Source organism: Panthera leo, chromosome B4 (assembly GCF_018350215.1).
Source record: "Panthera leo isolate Ple1 chromosome B4, P.leo_Ple1_pat1.1, whole genome shotgun sequence".
Taxonomy (NCBI): Eukaryota; Metazoa; Chordata; class Mammalia; order Carnivora; family Felidae; genus Panthera; species Panthera leo.
The window spans coordinates 36,835,345-36,860,679 of record NC_056685.1 but is presented as its reverse complement, the minus strand read 5'-3'; the positions used below and the strand labels follow the sequence as shown (position 1 = coordinate 36,860,679).

General features: G+C 44.7%; 1 protein-coding gene across 1 annotated transcript in view; it reads left to right on the top strand.

Annotated features, from left to right (window-relative positions):
* The first annotated feature begins 234 nt into the window (after positions 1-234).
* The window catches only part of B4GALNT3 (beta-1,4-N-acetyl-galactosaminyltransferase 3), a 100,095-nt gene continuing 74,994 nt past the window's right edge, over positions 235-25,335 (top strand). Inside the window, exons 1-2 of the mRNA XM_042948266.1 lie at positions 235-403; positions 539-668. Coding sequence (XP_042804200.1) covers positions 235-403; positions 539-668 — 299 coding nt within the window. The remainder of the gene's footprint in view (positions 404-538; positions 669-25,335) is intronic.

The following is a 25,335-nucleotide window of genomic DNA, read 5'->3' as shown; positions in this document are numbered from 1 at the left end:
AGACCTGAGAGGCGGCGCGAGGCGCCCGCGCAGCCGGAGGGATTCCTCGCGCGCGGAGCATGAGCCGGCGCCCGGCTGGAGAGCGGCCGGGGGACACGGCCTCCGCGCAGCCCTGAGACGCTGGGCAGGGGCTGCGGCTGGGCCGCCGTGCGCCGGGGGCACTGGGCCCGGCCGGGGGGCGGGGGCTGGGTGCGGAGCAGCCAGCGCTGGCGGCGGCCGCCGGGGCGCCGCGCCATGGGGAGCCCCCGGGCCGCGCTTCTCCTGCTGCTCCTGCGCCCGGTCAAGCTGCTGCGGAGGCGCTTCCGGCTGCTGCTGGCGCTCGCCCTGGTGTCCGTGGGGCTCTGGACTCTCTATCTGGAGCTGGTGGCGTCGGCCCAGGTCGGCGGGAACCCCCTGAACCGGAGTAAGTAGCGCCGGGGGGAACGGGGAGGGCGCGGAGGTGGGGGGGAGGTGGGGGGAGACACGAACGGTGGCCCCCGCTTTGGGGAAACCCGCCTCTCATGCTCAGACCTGGTTTCCAACTCATTTTCTTGTCCAGGTGCCCGGCGCCGCCCGGCTGCCTACTCCGGGAAGGAAGGGGGGCGTGGGGGGCCGGTCGCCGAGTTCCGAGCCCGGGCCTGCCCGCCGGGGACATCCTTGGGGCTGCTCGCTGCTCCCCTAGGAGGACGGCGGGGAGAGAGGCTCCCGCCCGCCCCGCGGGGATGCCGGCCGAGAAGCCGGGCACCTCCATCCAGAGCGCTCGGCTTGCAGCCCCCCAGCGAGACAAACGCGCGGTCCACGCGCGGGCTGGGGATTTGTGCCCTGGGTGCCCTCGGCCGGTGTCAGCCGAGGCGGCGCGCTCCGGTTAGCGCGGCCCAAACTTTGCTCAGCGCCTTCTCTGTGGCTTGCTCCGTTTCCAGTCCTGCTGCGCTTTCTGGGGTTCTTTATTTTAACCATACCTCCGAGGCCCCCCTCACCTCCCCCTTCCCCTACGCCGCCCCCCTCCCAGGCCCTTCCTCTTCCTTACTGAGCCGACCCCTCTCCTCGTTCTGGCAGTCCCTCCAACTAGTTATGCGAAGCTCTCCTTGGAACGCTGCAGAACCTACTAAACTCTCCAGACCCTGCTCTTGGAGACAATGCACGACACGGTGGACCAGGCAGTAGTTAGATTCCTACTCCTCTTTTTAACTTAGACAAAGCCAGTTAATTTTTCTGTGCCTCAGTTTCCTCCTAGGGAAATGGGAGGGAAAGACCTCTTCCTCGTTTTAATTCAACAGCCTGGCCATCCGAAGTTATTTTCAGTGTACTGTTGATGGAGCTAACAGAGTAAAACTCTGAAAGTGTCAGGGACTGTAAAAGGACAGTAATGGCAGGAAAAAGGAGTGGAGAAACTCCCAGATGAGGCGGTTCCCTGCCCAAGCCTGAGGAGTTCTAGCACATTGTCTTCCATACCTTCACTTCCCGCTTTCAGGAAGTTGTGAAGGTGTGGTGATGACATTGCGGTGAGAAGGTGCTTGGACAGGTCCTTGTGTCAACTGCTCTGCAAGAGTTGGGTGTGGTGCTTTGCCTCCTCCAGTGGCCAAAGAGAGGGAATTACTGAGGTCAGTAATTGAGCTGGTTCAGGGTAGAGACATATATTTACGGCAGAACCTCTCTGTTGAAGTAATTCTGGCTGTGAGTTAAGAGACTGGGGTTCCAATCCTGGTTCTGCCACTAGCTAGTTGGAGGATCATGGGGAAAATGACAGCTTCTCAGGTAGGAGAAAGTTAGACTAAATGATCTCCAGGGTCCCTTGGAGTCTGGATGCTTAGATCGTGTGATCTTTCCTGCTTGAGCCTTTCCAGTGCAAGAGAGCTCAGCACATCATGAAGACAGCTCTGCTTAGCCTTAGCCCCACAGCTCCAAATTGGAGAGTTCTTCTGATGGCCAAAATTTGCTTTCCCATAGCTTGTTCTTCCCTCCCCTGAGCCTTGTTCTTTCCTCTGAAACACAGAGTGAGCCTACTCTTCTATACTGTGGCCACTCAGTCCCAAGTGGGCATGCCCAGTTGTAGTGTGTGCAGGTGGGAGGCCCTGGGAAAGGATCTCCCTTCTCTCCTTGGGACACCCCTTCTCAATGTGGCTACCATTTTGTTAATATGGTAACCAGGGGGATCCTCTGCACAGATTAAAAACAGAGGAAAGCAGTTGCTTTGTGACCCTGAAGTTAATGATGTCCCTTCCTTCCCTCCCACCCCCCAATACACTTTTTCCTTACCTTAAGTGTGCTTTCTCCTTGGAGACCAGAACTAGTTTGCCATCATCGTAATCTCACATGCTGGCTCCTGATTTCTAACTCCTGTTGTCTTTCTCATCCTTGGCTATCAATTCTTTGGGTCTGTTTGGTTTCCTTCTAGATGAATCTTAACTCTCTGACTGAGTTTCCTTTTTTTTTTTTTTTTTTAAATTTTATTTTTAAGTAAGCTCTACACCCAGTGTGGGGCTCAAACTCACAACCCTGAAAGCAAGAGTCATGTGCTCTACAGACTGAGCTAGCCAGGCACCCTCCCCCCCCCAACTGGGTTTCCTTAATCTTTGTTTCCTTTCCCAAACTGACCCTTCCCCAGAAAAATGTTCTTAGCTTCCAATTCAGCAATGTCTTTATTTCTCTAACCATCATTTAAAAATATATATATTTATTTATTTTTGGGAGCGCACAAGCAGGGGAGGGGCACAGACAGGGGGACAAAGGATCCGAAGCAGGCTCTGTACTGACAGTCTGACAGCAGTGAGCCCGATATGGGGCTCCAACTCACCACGAGATCATGACCTGAGCTGAAGTCAGACATTCAACTGACTGAGTCAACCAGGTACCACCCCAACTATCATTTTTAAAGAGAGCCCAAGCCCGGGTACTGATGGGTCATTTGTTTCCTCTTCTCAGCCTCTTAGAACCCCGAAACCTATCTGCTGTGCAGGGTGTTTTCATGCTGGGCAGGGTGTTTTCATGCTGGGCTGTCCCATTGTATTCTACTTTTTCCTGAATTTCCTTTTGGAATGAGATTTAAACAGTGGCTGTGGTTTCTGGCTCCTTGTTTCCCATCCTTCTTTGTTTTAAAGAAGCCCAGACATCTTTCATCAAAGTCCCCTCTTGTCCTATAGGTCTTACTCCCAGCTCAGAACTCTTCCCCTGGAGGGAGAGCAGGGGAGGAGGAATTTAAAAATAGAGGTAAGGAAAGTCTTGCTAGCATTCCCTCCTTTACACCCTGGCATACCAACAACAACCAGGGCAATAAAACTTCCCTCCCAGGACTGCATCCGTGGCCTTGACCACAGCAACCAGAGTCCCATCTTGGCTCTGCTTCCCAACAAGCCACCCTGCCTCCTTTCTCTAGCAGTCCCTGCCAACTCACTCTACCATCAGCCTTCCTGTCATCTGTTAAGGCCAGCCTCCTTTACCAAGAACCTTTCATTTGCCTGTCCCTGTGTGACGGGTACATTGATCTGATGCTGGAAGAAGTGTATGGAGAAATGGCAGTCACAAACTCCAGGGTGGCAAAGTAATGACAGGGGAGCATGCTTCCTGCTTCATCTTCACGGAATAACCCAGTAGTTTAAGATATGGATGATGTGCAATTTGGGCTCCATATGTAGAAAGAGATACAACCACAATTGGAGTAACTTTAGAGAAAAACAACCCAAATCTTTAACAGATAGAAAATGGGTCCCTTGGACAAAAGAATTAGAGCTGTTCACTCACTCATTTAAACAAATATTTATTTAGCACATACCTCGAGCAAGGCATTGTGCTAGGTCGCTTAGATATAATGATGACTAGATTATGGTTTCTGCCCTCTCAACAGCTGTCTCTAGGGAGAGTTCAGGTGCATATATAAAAATAATCGTAATATGAAACAATCATTAAGTTTTACAAATATAGAATCTAGATGTTGCTGTGACACTTCTGGAAATGGGATGTGGTGCTTTCAGCTAATACTTCATGCAAGTGGTGACATTGCAGGAGATCTTGAGGAGTTGGTAAGATTTTAATGGATATGGAAAGAGAAGGCCATTCCAGGCAGAAAGCAGGGTAAACAAAGACCAAGGAAAAGTTAATGTTCGGGAATGTTGAGCATCTGGGTTTGATGAAGCAGAGAGTAGGAGGGAGAATATAGGATGGTGCTATATTATGAAAGACTTTGAATAACAACCTCAAAGACTGGTATTTTTTCAGTAGATAAGAAAAAGCAGTTGAAAGTTTTAGAATAGGGTAGGTAGCATTATAGGATGGAACCGGCAAGGGTAAAACAGTGTTATGATACTTTAGTATGGATGATGCGTGAACAAACAGGGTACTGAAGGTCCCTTGCTGTGGCTGGCATTAACCCTTTAGTTGCTGAGTCATGAAGCTCTCCTGGGGACAGGTTAGGGTGGTAGTGGGACATTCAGAGGGCTTGGGGCACTCACTGTATACCAACATGTTCATAAGTATTTCTGAATTTTGGGGCACCTGGGTGGCTCAGTCGGTTGGGTGTCCGATGTCAGCTCAGGTCATAATCTCACCGCTCGTGGGTTTGAGCCCCGCGTCGGGGTCTGTGCTGATAGCTCGGAGCCTGGAGCCTACTTCGGATTCCGTGTCTCCCCCTCTCTCTGCCCGTCCCATGCTTGTGCTCTGTCTCTCAATAATGAATAAATGTTAAAAAAAAATTAAAAAAAAAGTATTTCTGAATTTTAGTAACTGGTACAGCTGTACTGGTGTGTACCAGCTGAAAAGCAGCCCTGGGAACAGACTATTATTGGAAGTTAAAGACTCTCCATTCTGGCAGGTTTTAACAAGTTATACCCATTTGTTCAGATTGGATTAGCTAAATCCTGCCTGAGGGCAGAGGTCTGGACTAAAATGGTTTCTAGGTTCTTTGCTCTATAATTGACCTACTGCTGGGACTAACTTGTTGCTGGAGCCAAGAGATTGCATTTGGGCACAGAGCCAGGGCAGAATGATAGCATGCACCAGCCTCTTTCTAGATCTCACAAGGCCGGGTCTGGTATGTCTCCGTTTTAGTGCCAGGTTTACCTGCTGAACCCCAAAGTATTCTCAAGCCCAGGAATTAATCGGCTTTTGCTGCCTTAAATCTGCAACACATCTCTCTGGTTGGCCCTTGTGATTTCTGATTGACTTTGAATGGGCTGAAACAGGCACACCCACAGATGTCAGCTCCTGGGGTCAGGGTTACCACAGCCATTCTGACCTGGAAAGGATACAGACCCTCTAGTAGCAGAGGTAACTCAGGGCTGAACAGTAACCTGAGATGCAGGCAGACAGAGAAGGAGAAGCAAATGAGACCGATGTGTGGGCACAGCAGGGATGGTGTGGCTGAGGGTTGACGCTCAGGCAGAGGTAAGTGTTGAAGGGAAGCACAACTGCTTCCTGTCCTCCGGGTGGCCTGGGACTGTGTTTCATGCTGCGCTGGCTGGACTGCCCTTCATTCCCGTGGCACCTCTGATTCCTGTTCCTGCGTCCTACTTGTGTCTCTTTATGCTGCCATCCTGGCCACCTGGCTGTTGTGTGCATCTTGAAATCACTATCCAATTCTGGGCACACACTAGGCACTTGAATAAATACCTCCTGGTTATGGATGGTAAGCTCCGAATTTCCAAGCACCTGATATTTTCCACTGGCAGATACTTTGTTTATCAGTGACCAGTCCAAGAATAGAACCTAGGAATTCTTGTTCCTTGTACCATAATACATATAAACAACAATAGCCTTTCAACACATATGCAAAAGGTAAGAATTAAGCCATCGATGCTTTTTTACATAAGTGTGTTTTCTTTGGACCCAGTGCGGTCTGTACCTGGAACGCCGTATGTGGCAGTAGGAGACCTTACCCAGACTTGGCCTCTCCTTTCCCTGGTCTCTTCCATTCTCCTTCTGACATGACCAGGCGAATTGCAGCAAAACACCTCGCCACCTCTCCTGCCCACGCCAGCCAGGGACCCTCAGTCCAAGTTGAGGTGCCATTCACCTGCTCAGGGGTGCTAAGGCTACTTACCACTCCCTGTCCTGGGAGTTGTTCAGATGCCCTGCATGGTTATAACTGCTTTGTAGCATGAGGTCTTCTGAAGCAACCACTTCTGTGCTGGTTTTAGGAGCTGCTGGTACTTGCACTGCAGTAATTTTCCAGGCCACAGAGCCTGGTCTTGCCCTCTAGTGCTGAGCTTTATGGAGCAGAGCGGAGCAGCCGCCATAGCAGAATTTGCTTTGGAAGGGGGCCTAGAGGCTGTTCTTGGAGTCTCGTTCTGTACCAAGTTCCACCAGTCTCAAAACCTACCCTTTTATTTTCCACGAACACTTTTACTTATATCCAAGGATGGTGAGGTCTAAACCAGGCCAACTGTATAGCTGAGCTTTCAGACCCCTTTAATCGTGTGATCCACAATTAATAGATTTATATGTTACCCAATATAAAAAAAATACTACTGGAAGAGGTGAGAACAGTTTGGATGGTGTATATAAAGGGCGTTGGGCTGAACATGTTATATATTCTGAGCAAACCATGATGGATAGCTCTTGAAATTTTTGCAGACTTTTAGGTTCTAACAAGTGCTGCTTTCAATGTTAGAAGTATCCATGAGACAAGCAAGAATGAATATTATTTTTATCCTTGTGATATTTTTGTATGTAATTTATTTTTTATGCTAAATTTTAAAAAATTTCTTTACTAGCCAACTTAAAAAAATTTTTTTAAGTTTGAGAGAGAGAGCATGCATGTGAGCACGTGCGGGTGGGGCAGGAGCAGAGAGAGAGAGGGACGGAGAGAATCCCAAGCAGGCTTTGTCCACACTGTCAGCACAGAGCCTGATTTGGGGCTCAATCTCATGAACAGCGAGATCACAACCTGAGCCGAAATCAAGAGTTGGACGCTTAACAGACTGAGCCACCCAGGTGCCCTTAAACCAATTTTTTTTTAGACAATAAGGATACAAATTGTCCTTGTGGTCCCTGGCTCTGTGTGTGTGTGTGGGTGTGTGTATGTGTGTGTGTTTTGTTTTGTTTTGTTTTGTTTGTAACTTTTCACTGAAGTATCTTATATGTTCAGGAAAGTGCACATATAAAGAAAGTACACATATAAGTGTACAGCTTGAATTTTCACAAACTGAACATACCTGTGTAACGAGCACCCTGATGAAGAAACGGAATATTACCAGTACTTCAGAAGCACTCCTTGAATTCCCTGTCAGTCACTATCACAAGGACAGACTGATTAACTTAGCTTATTTTTATGCTTTGTGTAGAAAAATATGTGCTTTATTTTAAAGTTAATATTTATGATTACAAAAATAATGCATGTTCATCATGCCAGATGACAGCTGTGTATCTAGAACACATTAACTCCTGTAAAATTACTTTCTTGTGCTGTAGATACCCCGGTACAACTGATACAAATAACTTAAGGAGTGGCCAATGAAGACCAAGAGCCTAAATGCTATGGGATCTAGCCCTATGAAACTGTCCATTAGGGGGTAGCCGGGTGGCTCAGTCAGTGGAGTATGTGACCCTTGATCTAGGGGTTGTGGGTTCGAGCCCCAGGTTGGGTGGAGAAATTACTTAAAAAATATACATTTTTAAGTTTATTTATTTATTTATTTTGAGAACGAGAGAAAGGGTGTCAGTGGGGGAGGGATATAGAGAGAGGGAGAGAGAGAGTATCCCAAGCAGGCTCTGCACTGTCAGTGTAGAGGCTGATGCAGGGCTTGAACTCATGAAATAAGAGATTATGACCTGAGCTAAAGTCGGACGCTTAACTGACTGAGCACTCAGTCTCCCCAACTTTTTTTTTTTTTTAATGTTTATTTATCTTTGAGAGAGAGAGCGTGCATGCACTGGTAGGGCAGGGGCAGAGAGCAGAGACAGAGGGTCTGAAGCAGGCTCTGCCACTAAAATAGAGAGCCCCACGTGGGGCTCAAACTTGAGAACCGCGGCCAGATCATGACCTGAGCTGAAGTCAGGTGCTGAACTGACTGAGCCACCCAGATGCCCAAAAAATAAAATCTTAAAAAAAGAGAGAGAGAAATAGCTATGTTTCTTTTGAGCAACTTTTTTATTGTCCATATAAATTGTATAACCACCAGGTATTTTCCTTTGTGTTGGTTACTAGAAGACTTTAGAATTCAATTTTTAGTTGGCCTGAAAAAAGTGTAAAAGGCTTTGTGACCTGCCTTTTAGTATCAATTTTATGCCTATACCTTTATTTTTTCTTTTCACCCCACAATGACTTCTAGTTTATGTCATCTTATATTCTATGATCCCTGTAAACCACTTTAACTTTTTCTGAAGCAAAGGCATAAAAGAAATCAATATAAGTGCTGTGGTATATATAAAAACATGAAGAAGAAATTAAAACTCACCTGTAATCCCACTACTTTGATCTAGAGATTGTTGAAAAGAAAAAAATAAAGTGTAATAAGCTGTGATAACCAGATGCTGAATTCTGGAATACCTTAAACAAGAATTCTAGATAAAAAAGCCAAAAAATAATTTTCCTGATCTTTTTTTATTTTTGTCTTTAGCTTATTTAGGTGCTGAAAAGTTGAACGACATTCAGAAATAAATTCTCACCTCTTTATGAGTATCGTTAAAAGCTTAGAATATACTGACAGATGTTGGGGCCTTAGCCAGTGTCAGTGAAAAATAGTGACAGAAATACAAGGAAAATTCAATAAAGCTTGGGGCACCCTATCACTACTGATAAAGCAACTGAGGGGACTGGTCAACAAGGCCAGGAACCTCAAGCTTGTATGCCCACCCTGCTGGACCAATGGTGAGACCATACACATGAAGACCTGTGGCCACTGCCCAGACAGGTGGCTTATGGAAGCATAAAGTCACAACCATCAGAGATCCAACCCTTTACTAACAGATGAGAAAACAGGCTCAGGGAAGAGATGTTATCTGTCTCCTCTACCAGTTTCATTCATTCATTCATTCATTCATTCATTCATGTTTATTTTTGAGAGAGAGTGCGTGCATGCGTGAGCAGGGGAGGGGCAGAAAGAGAGGGAGACACAGAATTTGAAGCAGGCTCCAGGCTCTGTGCTGTCAGCGCAAAGCCTGACATGGGGCTCAAACACGAACTGTGAGATCATGACCTGAGCCAAAGTCGGATGCTCAACCAACTGAGCCACCCAGGCGCCCCTAGTTTCTTCTTTTAAACTGTGTTCTTGTGGTGCTTAGCAGAGGCTATACATGCCTCCTACTCCATAGCAGGTTGAATTGTGCTTTGTGGTATCAAGACCGGGGAAGAGGGCCCAAGGAAGGGAAAAAGAGACAGAAAGGTGGGGTGGTTACAGAGAAATGACATTCTAAACAGACCAAGGATTTGATATGTAAATAACCAGAAATCGAGTGATGTGTATTTTTCAATTTTTTTTGTATTTTTCAATTTTTATTTTTTTTCCCAATGTTGAATGGCTGCAGCGGTGATTCATTTTAAAACCTAAAATGTTTATGGAGCATTTACTTTCTTGTAGGGGACTGAGTGGGGTAGAAAGCATTGATAGTTCCTGGAAAAAATTATGGACTTTGAAGACGAGGCAGGGCTCAAATCCAAGCTCTGTTACTCACTAGTTGCAGGACTTTGCATAAGGTACTTAGTCCTTTTCAAGCCCCAGATGCTTCATCTGGGCAACGGGGGCAATAATGCCTTCCCTGTAGAGATTTTCTTATGACTAAATAAGAATTTAGTGAGCCCAGCACATATTAGGTGCCCAGTTGGATTTAACATAAGCCTTGTACATATTAAGAGCTCAATGAATGTTTGGTCCCATCACTTCCCCTGAGTGTTTACAGTCAGGTAGGAATTAGAAAATGGCTGGGCAGGCAGGAATGGATAGATACATTCCTCAACTAGCCCTTTGCCAGTGTTTCTTCAGCATCTCAGTCCGTGTCCCAGCTGTGCCCAGTCCTCATCAGTCCCCAGGCCATCCATGTTCAGCACCTGCCAGCAAATGCATATTTTTTAGTCACCCTTATTTTTCTTCAGCACTGCCTCCATCTTTCTATCCCCATCCCTGGCAAAGATTTGCATTAGGGGGTGGGAGGGGTGGGCTAGAAGTCAAGGATTTTGCTGAGAATGAGAGATCTGTTGGGGATGGTCAGGGCACACAAGCTCTGCAGTTGGCAGTGGTAGCCTGTCACTCTGCTGCATGCCCCTGAGTAGCACTCAGGATTTCTAGGACTGGAAGGCAGGAACATTGGGCAGTTATCATAGTTTAAATCCTGGCTCTGTAACTGACTTATCGAGGGTCCTTGGCCAAGTGCCTTTTCTTTAGAGGGCTTCAGTTTCATAATCTTTGGAAGGAGATGCCTCTTTCAGGAGTAGGTTTGGAACCTCTCTGGTGTCACCAAGGGGTCAAAGGGACATTCTGGCCCTGACCTTCCATGACTCAGTTGCCTGAACTAAGAGGTGGCAGCTATCCCAGTGCTACTGGCTACTTGGTCTCCAAGGTCATTTCTGACAACATGGTCTCCACACAAGCAGTTGCCTCAAAGATTAAAGGCCTCTCTGCTGAGATCTTCTTACAAATCCTCTGATCCACTCCTTTCCACCCTGCCTGCCAACCCTGGGTTCAAATGGATGCATGCAGGCATGTGCACATGCACACCCTCCCCTCACCAAACAGCTGGTCTCCTAACTCCGCTCACCACCACCTCTGAGTCAAAGATTGGCAGGAAGAATGAGGACATTGAGGATTCCCTCATGAACCAGGGACAAAGTGTTAATGGAGCGTCTCAATTCTTGGTTGTCTTTTTTTGTTTTGGCTGAGTTGAGGGGCTGGAAAAAGGGAGAGGATGATGGGGAGATCTCAGGTGAACAACTTCCAGGGGAAGGCAGGGGAAACCGCACAGGCCCAATGAAGGGTAGAAAATTTGGAAGAGAAATCGAGAGGGAGGCATTACCCCATTTTCTCAGTTGATTCAATGACTATATTTTTCAAAGCTGTAAGTTTTATTTGGTTCTATTTCAAGTTCCTTTTAAAATGCTATTTAAATACTATATTCTTCCAGTTTTAATAACTTAAAACAAAAATTTTTTTAATGTTTATTTATTTTTGACAGAGAGAGAGAGAGCAGAGCATGAACGGGGGAGGGGCAGAGAGAGAGGGAGACACAGAATCAGAAGCAGGCTCCAGGCTCTGGGCTGTCAGCACAGAGCCCGACGCGGGGCTCGAACTCACAGACTGCGAGATCATGACCTGAGCCGAAGTCAGACACTCAACTGACTGAGCCACCCAGGCGCCCCAAAACAAATTTATTTTTTATAATCTATTATCTAAAGTTGTTGGTTTCCCCAAACTAAGAAGCTGCCAGAGTGTTAGTATCTGCTTGCTGCTGTGATGTTCAGTTCATTTTTTTTTTTTTTTTTTTTTTAAGTAAACTCTATGCCCAACATGGGGCTTGAACTCACGACCCCAAGATCAAGAGTCAGATGCTCTACTGACTGGACCAGCCAGGCACCCCTCAGTTCTTCATTTTTTGGCCGCTGGAGATTTCTCTTACTTTATGGGATGCTTCACTATGTAAATAAAAAGAAGTTTGTCATATTTTGTCCACCATTTCTTAGTATTTCACTGTATTTCCCAAAGAGGAGTCGTTTGGCTTGAATTTTTAAGACCATTTCCAGCCCCAATGGCCTGTAATTATTGGGAGTTGTATGTACAAGCAAAGGTAATCCTGTAGCACAGAGGCTCACACGGTAAAAGGAGATGAGGTGGGTACAGTGGTTGTGACATGACTGGAGTCTCATGTGCCAGGCTGCTGAGTTTGGACTTGATGGGGAGCAACATAAATTTTTTTAATTTAATTTTTTTAATGTTTATTTTGAGAGACAGAGCACGAGTAGGGGAAGGGCAGAGAGAGAGAGAGATACAGAATCCGAAGCAGGCTCCAGGCTCTGAGCTGTCAGCACAGGGCACAACGCAGGGCTTGAACTCACAAACTGCGAGATCATGACCTGAGCTGAAGTCGGACGCTCAACTGACTGAGCCACCCAAGCGCCCCTAGATTTTTTAAAGCAGGGATTTGATGTGATGAACACAGTGTTTTATTATTTTCATCCACTGATTTTACTTTGATCCTTCAGACATTTGTTGAATACCTTTTATGTCCTAGGAACTATGATTATAGGTAGATTAAACTGTTGGAAGTTTGCAGGATGCCTTAGAAATAGAGGGACCACTCAGGTAGTTATCACAGCGACCTAAAGTATGGGCAGTGAGGGTCTAGTTGAGAAGGGTGACAGAGAATAGTTGAGACCTGTCAAAGAAGTGATGGAATTTGGTGGTAAAATTGATGTAGAAGGTGACAGAATGTTGGGTTGTAGGTTTCACATGAGGTTCTCTGGCTACACTGCCTTGATCATTTTAAGGGTGGCTCTGCACAATCAGCACCTCAAAAGATGTTCTCATGAGTAAAAAGTACTTTCATTTCTCCGTACATTCTCCTCTCTGGGGCTATGATATTGTGCTGGTCCTGCAGGAGAATACAGTGGAACAGGAGACATTCATTCCACAGATATTTATTGCACCCTTCAAATGTGTCAGACAATGTTCTAGGTATTGGAATATTGAAGGGAACCAGAAATTCAAAGCCTTTGCTGTCATCGAGCTTACATTTCATGAAAAAAAGACAGATAATAAACACATAAATCAACAAAAGAATTTCAGATGGTGATTAGTTCTTGGAAGAAAATGAAACATGGTAATGGCACAAAATTTCTGGGCACAGAGGTGAGAGAAAAGACGAGCTTGGAGAATGAGGGAGTGCTCTGAGAAATGACTTACCTAAAATAGACAACTAGGGGTAGAGGACATGCTTGAGCACAAAATGAGTGAGTACCTCAGGAATTTAGAGAATGGGAACTGGGTTAAAGAGGGAAAAATGTAGAAGGGAGTCATTGCTCAGTCTCAGGTTGAGCGTCTTCTTCCTACTGCCTCCCGTTGTCCTGAAAACAATGTCCTTCTTTCACCTCCCTGGCAGGAATAGAGTCAGCCTTAGACTCAGTTTTCCACTGGCAGTACCTGAGAAAGAGGGGCTAGTCAAAGGCTCTGTCTGGGCCTGAGGAGAAGTAGTAGTGGTTGGTTTTCCTCAGGACAAACTTGGATCCCAAAACCAGGATCTGGGAGAGGATGTCCTATCTACAGTGCAATTGGAATCAACCTCTGTTCCCCTTCCCTCATGGCTTTTTTTTTTTTTTTTTTTTTTTTACCTCCATTAGTGCACTTATCAAAGTCTGCCTTGCATCAGAGTTATTTATGTCTGTGTTTGTCTTCCCCCACGGGATAGTGAATTTCTAGAGTGCTGGACCTGGGCATTTTCCCCCGTTGTCTCCCTAGTGCAGAGTTTTTTAACCTTTTGTGGCTCGCATACCTTGTAGAATCTGATGGAGAAAGTGTGGATCCTCTCCCCAGAAATTTGCCTGCCCCCTCGTATGTTTTGCATGCTATTTTGGGGACGTACACAGGCCCCTGACACCTATCCATGGGTCCCTAGCCAAGAATTCTGCTTGAGTGCTTTGTCCACTACCTGGTACATGGTAACTTCCCAGAGTTTGATTGATTTGGGGATGTCCTTCCAATTAAATCCCTTTACTGTAGTTACTGGGGACGGAAGTTAGGTGGGAGAGAGAGTCAGGAAGCAGTCCCACTGGTAAGAGATAGAGAACAGCGTGTATAAACTCTGGAAGTAACCGTCCAGAGAGCAATAGCTTCACTGTCACTTCTTGTCCTTGGAGAACCAGAGTTGGTGTTTCCTCCATCTTGAGCTGGTCTTCTTCCAGACTCTTGAATGCTGCTGTCCAGTCTCATGATATTCCTTATGCTTGCTTTTTCAAAGCTCTACCTGTGCTTTTAACCCATCTATTCCCTGAAGGCTTTCTTACTTCTGTGCCAGTTGACCTTAACCATTTTTGGAACTTCTCTTGCACTTAAGTTGTCTGAAACTCAAAGTTGATATTTTCTTTGGTTCTTTTAAACATTTTCTTTTATTTCTACTTTATCTGGGTTAGTCTTATGTACTCCCACTAGGGTTGTTAGAGAAGCCAATGATGGCTCCAAAGAATCTGGTCATGGCCATCTGCTTCATCCTGCTCGCAAGCATTAGTGGAGTGCTTGGAAGAGGCAGGTAGTGAACTTGGATTGACTTGGCACAGGCTTCATTGTGCCCATGTTTCCTCCATATGGACACAGCCATCCTTTCTACCTTAACTTTTGAGGTTGCTGTTGTGTCTTCCATGCATCTGCCAGCGTCTTTATTCCTCCTTTTCTTCCTTCCTCATAGCATAGTGGTGAAGAGCAACTCTCTGAAGTCAGTCTACTGGAATTTGAATCCTAGCTCCAATTCTCAGTAAGATGTGCTTTATTAAACAGGTTACTGAGCCTCAATATGCCCCAGTTACTTATCTGTAAAATGGGAATATTAATTGTTCTACCTCATTTTGTTGTGGCAGTTTAGTGAAATAATGCATAGAAAGTACTTAGAACAGTTCTGGATACATAATGTTTAATAAATGTTAGCTTCTAGTGGCACCTGGGTGGCTTACTCTGTTAAGCTTCCAACTCTTGATTTCCGCTCAGGTCGTGATCTCATAGTTCAAGGGTTTGAGCCCTGTGTTGGGCTCTGCGCTGACAGTGTGGAGCCTACATGGGATTCTCTGTGTTCCTCTCTCTCTGCCCCTCCCCAGCTCATGCTCTCTCTCTCTCTCTCTCTCTCTAAATACATACATAAATTTAAAATAATTTTTTATTGTCACTATTTTTTAAATTATTACTTTTAAATCATTTTTATTGTCATTTTTTAAATTACTATTTTTTTAAATCATTTCTTCAGTTTTAAAGCCCCTTTGTTTCTCATTTGATTGGTTTTTAGGAGCTGTCTTTCACATATCCTAGAGGATTCCAGGACAGGAATGGATCTTGGAGATTTTTAAATTCTGAGATGAAAAATACCTGCATTTCTTTCTTTCTTTTTTTTTTTTTAATGTTTTTATTTATCTTTGAGACAGAGAGAGACAGAGCATGAGCAGGGGAGGGGCAGAGAGAGAGGGAGACATAGAATCTGAAGCAGGCTCTGGGATCTGAACTGTCAGCACAGAGCCTGACGCGGGGCTTGAACTCACGGAGTGTGAGATCATGACCTGAGCTGAAGTCAGACACTCAACCCACTGAGCCATCCAGGCGTCCCCTGCATTTCTTATTCCAGGCCAATGGCAGACATTTTGAAGAGAGCATGTAATTCTTCCACTGAGCCAAAAGAAGGTCTCAAGATCTTTCTCAACACAGCTCAGCAGACAGTCACTATAAAGTGATTTGAGTTGCCTCTTAAAGTGTAACCTGTTTGCCCGACCTCCTTATTTCACCGATGCAGAATTTAAGGCCTGGAGAGTTTTAAGCAACCTGCCTGGAGAGTAGTGCTGGGCCCAGAACCCCTGATGCCCGAGCAGTGCTCTTTACAGCACACCACGCCATTACTCATTCCCTTTTTGTTTAAGGAAAGTGCTTTTTGTAATGTTTGAGTTTCATGAGGTCTTTTTTCCTACCTATCCAAGCGATCTGACAGTGTCCAAAGCAGGCATATAACCCATTCTCAAGTCTGCTTTAGCTTTTCTTGCCGGTGAATGAGCTGAAGTTATTGTCACCTGGCTGGGGGTGGAGCATGTGCCCAACTCAGCTGCTGTTGGGGGTGACTTGTGGGCTTTCTGAAATTTCTCCAGTGACACCCTGCATCAAGATTGATACCTGAGCGAAGCCTGCAAAGAAGCTCTTGTTGGTGTTGAATTCTCATATTGCAAAGGGCAGGCCAAGATGCAGCATTTCTTAGTCCAGCAGGTTCCTTTGTTCCCCATACCCTCTCATCCTCAGATCAGCCCATTCTAGTAAAGAAGTGGAAAGCCTCTTTAAAAAAAAAAAAAAAAAAAAAAGCAGGTGGAGGCACCTGGGTGGCTCAGTCGGTTAAGTGTCTGACTCTGGCTCAGGTCGTGATCTCATGGTTCCTGAGTTTGAGCCCCACATCAGCTCTTTGCTGTTGGTGCAGAACCCACTTCAAATCCTCTGTCCCCCTCTCTCTCTGCCCCTCTGTTGCTCACATGCTCTTTCTCAAAAGTAAATAAACATTAAAATAAATTTAAAAAAAGCAAGTGGAGTTATGATTTCCTATCTTACCCCCTGGAGTTGAGAAGGGATGGAGAATAGGAATAGATGAAGTTGATTTTGAATCAGAAGAGTCTTGAAACACATAAATCGTGAGATCCTTTGTTAGCAAAGTACATATTTTTTAAAAATGTCATCTCCTTTATTCTCATCTCTGGAGAAAGATACAAGCTGATGAGGGCTGATGTTTTCATAATCCTAGTTTTAGTTAGCAGATGGAAGTCCACTACTGCAATTCTATGTGGGGGTAAAAGATGAAATGGATGACAAATTGAAGAAAAATTATAGAGGTAGTAATAAGTGGGTTCAGAACATGTTTGGAAGCCTACAGAGAGGAGGTGAAAAATTAATATTCAAGCTTGATTTAACATGTTTAAGAATTCCATCTTTGCTCTGATGCCTGAAAGTTAGAAAAATATTTGCATAAGGAACATTCTACAATAGTGAAGCTTTAATTACATTTCTCAGGAAATACCACCTGTCTGTCATGGGAAAACACTTGTCAAAATAAGAGGTATTAAGGTAGAAGTCGGTATTTACCACTTTGAGAGATAGAAATGAGCATAAAGTGCCTAAGGGACTTGATACAAAAAATAGGGAGGTTCAATTTCTGGGAAATGGCAATATATTGTAATATTTTTAGGGAAACAACTATAAAAAATTGTAGTTCCCCTTACAAATCTGAAGTCGTTTTCTGTAAGTTTAATGAGATAAACATATATTGCCCATAACTTGGTTTGCTCAAAATGATTATGCTTGGTATATTTAGAAATTGGAAAGCCTCAGAGGCAGGAGAAAAAAAGTCCAAAGTAGTTTCGTTTAAAACCAAAAAAAAAAAAAGTCCTCAAGAAAGGGTTGTTTTTTTCTATATTTTTCTGCCCCTTTATATCTCTAATAAGGTTTGGAAAGTTCCAGAGTAGTGAACACTTTCCCCAGCTGGCAGGGTTTTCGTGATCCAGTCATGTAAGGGAAGGAGCAGAAGGCGAAGGGAGAACAATAGTACCTTGTTTTCACAAGGAACTTTTCGCCTGAGAACTTGGAGAAACTTTGGTCGCAGCCACATTTTAGATCAGAGGTTGTTTGCTTCTCCTTGAAGGAAGATTGCTCTTTTTCCAAACTGTCTGGGAAGGTGTCCTCTGGCACAGCCTAAGGATGCATATGGAGCGACGGGGGTAGCAAACTGACACGCACCCAGCATGATGAGTCCTCGAGTTCACTCAGAACACAGAAGGTAGAGCCTGCTACCTACTTTGTATGGGGAGAAACAAAGGCAACAGGTGGCAAGAAGTACACACAAACCTACTAAGGCCACTGAGGAAGGAAGCTCACTCAGGTGTGCGGGCTCTTGGTTCTAAGTCACGGCTTCGGGATGGCCCAGAAGCTCAGCAGGCCTCAGTATGCAGTCTAGAATCTCTCTTTGAGTAACTTACCTCTTGCAGGGGGTATTTTGTTTCATGGCTATGGCTTTGCCGGTGTCACTGTTCTACCTTGCCCAAGAGCCCTCCCCTGGACCAGCAAGCTGATGTTCCTTGCACTGCCAAAGCTGGGGTAGGGAAAGCAGCCCTGGGAATCTGGTCATTAGCAGTGCAAGGAGAGGGGACAGTTGGCTGCCTACAACTAGTGAGTGAGGGAGAGAAAATGAACAATTAGGGAAATGTGGAGGAGGGGCTCTTTCTTCTAAGGAGTCTTGATAAGGAAAAAAGGTGAGCAAATGTGTCAGGTGTAGATAAAAGGTCCAGAAGAATGAAACCTGAGAGGAAACCAGCATGTTTGGCTAAGGAGCAGGGAGAGTCACTGGTGAGTTGCATGATCAGTTGAGATCTGTTATAACAGAAGGGGGAAAGTAGAAGCCAGGTTATAGAATCATAGAGTATTTGGGCCAGAAGAGAACTTGGAGGTCTTTTTCTTTTAGGCATATGGTTAGGGCTAAGAGCCCTGGGCTGGGAGTCTGGGGACCTGGATTTCCATCTTGGTTCTGATATGAACTGGTTCTGTGACTTTGAACAAGTCAATTCTGCCCTCTGGGCCATGGTTTTCTCATTTGTAAATGAGAAGTCTTGGTCACTTGGTGCTTGAGGTCCCCTCCAGCTCCAACATTATTCCCAAAAAGAGGTATTTACACCAGTACTGAGGATTCTGTGCTGGAAGTGGCTAGAGAAAGATTGGAAAAAAGAGATTCAGAGAGATGCCTGGATTCAAATCCTGGCTCCAGTCTCTTACTAGCTGTGGGACCTTGCCTTCTCATTCAAACAGGACTGGGAGTTGGGCCCTGGGCCCAGCTCTTAACCCAGAGACTGCTGCCCTCTGCCACTTTTCCCCTCCAGCATTCTCTCCTCCCCCACTCACTTGAGAAGGACAGGTTCCATCAATGGGGACAGTGAAGGGCAGGTTGAGGTATGAGCCCTGGGTAATGATCATTCTGGGATAATGATCGTTAGGGTCTCAGGGACGCCCTTGATTGGAGAGGCTTAGTGACTCTGGGGGGCATTTCCACAGGCCCTATTGACCATGGACCAATTCCACAGGCCCTATTGACCTATCCTTCCCATAGCCCTCCTACCCCCTCTTCCTGTGTACTTCTGAGCTGCTGACCCCCTGCCTCCCCACCTCACCCCAGGGGTGGGAGGAACTTGTGCCCAGGAATTGGCCAAAGGGTTGGCTGCTTATTTTGGCAGTTCCAACCACAGGTTTCCTGACCAGACCATCAGAAGCTGAGGAACTACAGATGGGGGTCAGTGAGTCATGGGCTCAGGCTCTGCCTCAGGGAGGCAGCTCTCCCTGGAGGTGCCCCTCTAGGAAGCAGACTTCCCCTCTAAAAGAAGAGGGCTGATACTTCTAGATTCTTCCTCACAGGGTCACTGACTTAGGTCAACTAATTTGATGAGTATCCTTGTGTTCCATATAGTGGGAATAATGATCCTGACCTTACAAGGTGGTTGTGGCAAATTGAAAACCTAACATATCTTAAACTTCAGGAAGTTTGCTTTCCTTTCCTTGGTGCGCCTTGAGTTAAGAGTGTACCCCTTAGGTCCAGACATGGAAGAAAAGCAGAAGCAAAGCAAAAAGTCAAGTCCCACATACCCAGATGCCCTTGCTTCCCCCATTTTCCCAATTCTAGCCAGAGGCTGACCATGATGGGAAAGCGGGACTTTGCTCTGTGCTGCCTTCCCCTAACCCCTCGTTGTCCTGGGGCAGACAGGCTCCCAGTCATTACCTCACCGCAGGGCCTCGTCTGCCAGAGTGAGTGGTGGAACTGCCTGGGTGGAGAGCTGGAGGCTAATTTTAGACCTGGAGACTCCCTGCCAGCAGCTGTGGCTGGGCAGAGGCAGCTGGGCCGGGCCGCCTGCGGGGAGTTCTAAGTCTCCTTGCAGGGAGCCGTGGGCACAGCCCTCCAGGTCTGCTCCCGGGTACATTCCTGCCTCTGCCTCAGCTGCTGGGAAGGCCTAGGACAAGGCTTTCTCTGCACAGAGGGCGGGGCCTTGAGGCTGCCACTTTCTCCAAGGCCTGTTGCATTAAGATATTTCTATCTTTTATCCCTTTCCAGATGGCTTTGTAGGCCAGAAACTACTGAGAAAGCACCAAGCCAGTGGGTCCGTGGTTTCTGAAAGGGGGCAGCTGGGGGCAACAAGGAGAAGAGAGTATCCCCAACCTGTCCTGGGTTTAGGGACTAAATCCAGCCTCCCACTCAACACCAAATGAGTAATTGGGTTTAGTGCTTCTCAACCATTTTCCTATTGACACACGTAGAAAATGACAGGAAAAGATATTTGTATCCCATATGGGGATAGAGAGATAAAGGTATTTGTGGTTGAATGCAGCCAGCCCTGGAGTTCTATTGCCCCAGGAACCCAAGAGGTTGATACTCAGCACATCTGTTACCCATCTGAAGCCCACTAGTGGGCCATGGGACATCAGTTGAGAAGCTGACATTCTTCAGCACCGTGCTATAGAATGCCAAGTCCCAGTCCCAGGACACATCTCCTGGGTTAATTGTAGACTTATACTGAAAGGAAACCCAGAAAGCATGGAATCTAACCCTCTTTTTGCAGATAAGGAAACTGAAATTCAGAGGTTCCCTACCCTGTTGCGGATTTTGTGGTGAATAATCTTTGCAGTCAAGTTTGAGCACTCACATCTTAGCCATTACATGCTATGATGCAGTGAGTTGACTTGCACAGAAAGCTGGCCTGTGGGGGTGGGGTAGGGGATGGAAAGGCAGGGAAGTTATGTAATCTCTCTAAACTGCTATTTCCATCTTTAAAATTGAACTAATTTTACTGCTCCTTCTTGTGTAAATAGTTTGAATAAAAACACTATATCACCATAAAAACTGACATTTATTGAGAGTTAATGCTATGCCAGCTACTTTTCAGGTACTGCCTCTTCTCCTCTTCCCTTGGCCCCATCGAGACAACATGATTCCAATTTTACAGGGCAGTCTGCCTCCTTGCTCTGAGCATTCATCTATTAACAAATCTCTCTTCTCCCTGCCTTCCCCAGGGTGCTGGCTTAACTTTGTCAGTGGCAGTCATTCCGGAGCTGAGATGCTAGAGATATGAAGCATCTGTCCTTACCCCACCCCTAGTGCAAGCAGTGCCACTGTTGGCACATGCCAAGTTCCATGGTTATATCCGGGGGCCATCACCCTCATCTGAGAAGGTGGAGGCTTTGAAATCCTTAATCTGTCCTGGTGGTTCTCAGTCTGGCTGCACATTTGAATCGCCTGGGGAGCTTTAAGACCTAGTCATACCAAGACCTCACCTCAAGTCAATCAACTAGATATGAGAAGAGGGGGAACTAAGCATCAGCTTTTCAGGTGATTCTCATGGGTAGCCAAGGTAAAAACCCTTAGGTCTCCACTTTCTCTCCAGATGGGATGAGCTAAGAAATAAAGGATGATGAAAAGATAAGGGAGTACATAGCGAAGCAATGACCAGAATACCCTGGGCCCCAGGCTGGTCCAGGGTTAGGCCAGCAAAGACTGGAAATGAGACAAGTAACAGAGAAGGAAGGAGACAATGAAGTGGAAAGGAAAGAGGAGAAAATGGAGAAAAAAAATGCATGGTGTTGGAGGATGCTAAATTGCCCCCTATAATGACCCCATACCTTCCCAATGGTACCTGTCTCATGAGTTTGGTTTCATCCAGTAAATATCTGATCATATGGTATATGTGAACTGCAGGAGATACTCGGAAGTGTGATCCCCCCCAGTTGGTATTCCAAAAACTATGGTGTTCTTGCAGAGATGGATGTGTATATCAGAAATAACTAATTCCCTTGACAGTGTTTTCCCCAACAACCAGAAGCCCTGCTACCTTGAGTGGAGCTTATTACACTTGTTTAGAGTGTGTTATATAAGGGCAAGAAACATATCTGTTTTGGGTGTCTTAGTTACCACTCTATTGCCCAGAACCTAGCATTATGTCCACTTCAAAGAAAGTTGTCAACTGATTCCATATTTAAGTGAATTTGATTATTTAAAACAACTAAAGCAAGGTGAGCTCTGAGGGTATTGGGAGCATGACTATGTCCTCAAGTGCCTGGTAGAAGTAAGAGAAATAAAATCTAGCTAGGGGAGGAAGGCTTTGTGGTGGAGGTAGGATTTGAATTAGGACGTAAATGGTGCAAAGGGCCTTTAGATGGAGATAAGGGAGCTTGAAGACAGGGAACAAACACGGATGTGCCAAGGGCATGATAAAGAGACTGGCCTGATAGGAGAAGAGGCTACTACCTTCCTTACAGAGAGAGGAAAGAGGTCCTTACAGTCCAAGGGCAGCTAAAGTTGAGAGAAAGGGAGGAACCAGCTATGGGAAATGATACAGGCTCAATAGATATATGAAGGATAGATAAATTACTTGATTAATTAAATAAAGTTTCTATCTCCATTTTGAGCCTGATTCTACAACATGAGCAGTCAGCAAATTGAGACCCCTGTGGTAGAGTGGTGTTTACAGGTATTCCATTTAGGAACAAAAGATGTGAAGAAACTATGACACAGAAATAATGGAATAAACTAATTGAGGCAAGGGGTGCCTGGGTGGCTCAGTCAGTGAAGTGTCCAGCTCTTGATTTTGGCTCAGGTCATGATCTTGTGGTTGTGAGATTGAGCCCCATGTCACACTCTGTGCTGAGCATGCAGCCTACTTAAGATTCTCTCTCTCTCTCTCTCTCTCTCTCTCTCTCTCTCTCTCTCTCCCTCTCTCTCTTTCTCTCTCCCTCTCTCAAATAAGCATAACAAAACAAAACAATAATAACTGAGGCAAAATGGTGGAGGTTATACCAGTGTATATATTTGTCAACACTCATGGGACTGTTCACTTAAAATGGGTACATTATGTTGTATACGAATTATACTTAAGTATGGTTAATTTTAAAACAAACATACTGGAGCAGAAACTTCCATAGGAACCAGTGCCAGCATAGGATAACCTAAACTGTAATTGAGGTTCAATGTGAACAAGTCTGAGACTTAAAAACTTCAGCGGGAGACATAATGCACGATGTAGTGATTATAGCTAACAATACTGTATTATAAACTTCAAAGTTGCTAAGGAGACTAGATCTTAATTGTTATCAACACACACACAAAAAACGATAATTATGTGACATAATAGAGGTGTTAGCTAACTCTATGGTAATCAGATTGCAGCATATAAATATATCAAATCGACAATATTGTAAGTCAATTATATCTCAATAAAACAAAACAAAAACTTCAGGGGACTCACTTATAAAGGAGCCCTCCCACATTTGTGTTTTACCTCTAGGAGCTCTACCAAGTCCTCACAGTGAATACTGGAGGAAAATCCCCTTGTGCTTTCACCGAGGGGAAGAGAAGAGAACCACTGTGAAAAATTCCAGAGCAGTCTATTCTTCTTAACAAGGCCTGCCCTAAGGAGAAACTATTTTACCAGGGCCTAACCTCCCTGGAGGAAGGAAGATACCCAACTCCAGCCAGCTCTAGTCATACTGTCCTACCTAAGGGCAGGGAATGGGAATTAAGAAGCACCAGTGAGGGTCATAGACCAGATAGACAAGCTCGCCAGAAGATTGAGACCTAATCATAGGACTGTGGAATACTTCCCCCACACCTTACTGTCACATCCCCAAAGACCTATTTACTGCAGTCCCCCTAACCCAGTATATTGTGTCTACCTTTCAGTTAAAAATAACAAAGCATACTAAATGGCAAAAACACAGTTTGAAGAGATTAAACAAACATCAAACCAGAGTCAGATATGTGGAGATGTCAAAAGTATCAGATCAGGACTTTTAAAAATCTATGTTTGGGGTACCTGGGTGGCTGTCAGCACAGAGCCCGATGTGGGGCTTGAACCCACAAACCATGAGATCATGACTGAGCAACCCAGGCACCTGAAAAGAAATTTTTTTAAATAAATAAAAAATCTATAATTAATATGCTGAGGGCTTTAGTGGAAAAAGTAGACAACATGCAAAAACAGATGGATAATGTAGGCAAAGAGATGGAAATTCTAAGACAAAATGGAAAAGAAACTATAGAGCTCAAAAACACCATAGCAGAAATGAAGAGTGCCTTTGATGGGCCAATTAGTTGACTGGACATGGCCAAAGAAAGAATCTCTGAGCTTGTGGACATGATGACAAAAGAAACTTACAAAACTGAAAAGCAAACAAACAAAAAGAGTGAAAAAAAAAATAGAACAGATTATCAAGAACTGTGAGACAACTATAGAAGGTGCAACATATGCATAATGTTCACCATATGTTCTTCATAACAAATGAGAGAAAGGAACAGAAGAGATATTTCAAATAATAATGAGTGATAATTTCCCCAAATTAATCAAACTACGGATGCAGGGAGCTCAGAGAATCATACTCAAACTTCAGAAAAGCAAAGATAAAGAAAAAAAAAACCAAAAACACCATGAAAGAAGCGAGAGGAAAGAAGTTTCACCTATAGAGGAGCAAAGATAAAAATTATATTGGATTTTTCGTCATCTTGGAAACTATGCAAGCAAGAAAAGAGTGAAGTATTTAAATTATTAAGGGAAAAACCTACCAACCTAAAATTCTGTACCCTGTGAAATCATCCTTCGAAAAGTGAAGGAGACATACTTTTTCAGACAAACAAAAATTGAGAGAATTTATTGCCAGTAGACCTGCCTTGCAAGAAATGTTTTTAAAAAGTTCTCCAGACAGGGGCTCCCAGCTGGCTCAGTCGGTATAGCATGCGACTCCTGATCTTGGAGTTGTAGGTTTGAGCCCCACATTGGGTGTAGAGATTATTTAAAAATAAAATCTTTAAAAAAAAAGTTCTCAAGAGAGAAGGAAAATGATATAGGTCAGAAACTCAGATTTATATAAAAAAGGAAGAGCACTGAAGAATGAGTATGTGAAGGTAAAATTACTTTTATCTTATTTTTCATATTCATTAATTTAACAACAGTTCAAAATAATAGCAGCAATGTATTTGATTATGTACGCTTATCTATTTCTTATGTATGCTTTATGGTCTATGTATGTCAATGGTCTAAGTACATCAGTTAGAAGACAGATTATCAGATGGACTGAAAAACAAGACCCAACTATATGTTGTCTATAGAAAACCCACTTTAAGTATAAAGATACATATAGATTAAAAGTAGGGGTGCCTGAGTAGCTCAGTCAGTTAAGCATCCAATTCTTGATTTTGCTTCAGGTAATGATCTCATGGTTGTGCTAGGCATGGAGCCTTCTTAAGATTCTCTCTCTCCCTCTCCTTCTGACCCACCTCCCACCCACTAGCCCACATACTCTCTCTCAAAAAAACAAAACAAAACAAAACAAAACAAAAGTAAAGGAATGGAGGAAAATATACCATGCTAACATTAATCAAAAGAAAGGAGGAGTAGCTCTGTTAATTTCAGACAGTGGATTTCAGAGCAAAGAAAGTTATCAGGGATAAAGAGGGGGCATTATGCACTGATAAAATACACTAAGAGGATATAACAATCCTTAATGTGTAATAGAGCATCAAATATTTGAGGCAAAAAATGATGGAATTGCAAGAAGAAATAGATGAATCCACTATGATAGTTGAAGACTATAATACCCCTCTATCAGAAATAGATCCAGCAGGCAGAAAATCAGTAAGAACATAGTTAAACTTAACAGCACCATTAATCAACTGGATGTAATTGACATTTATAGA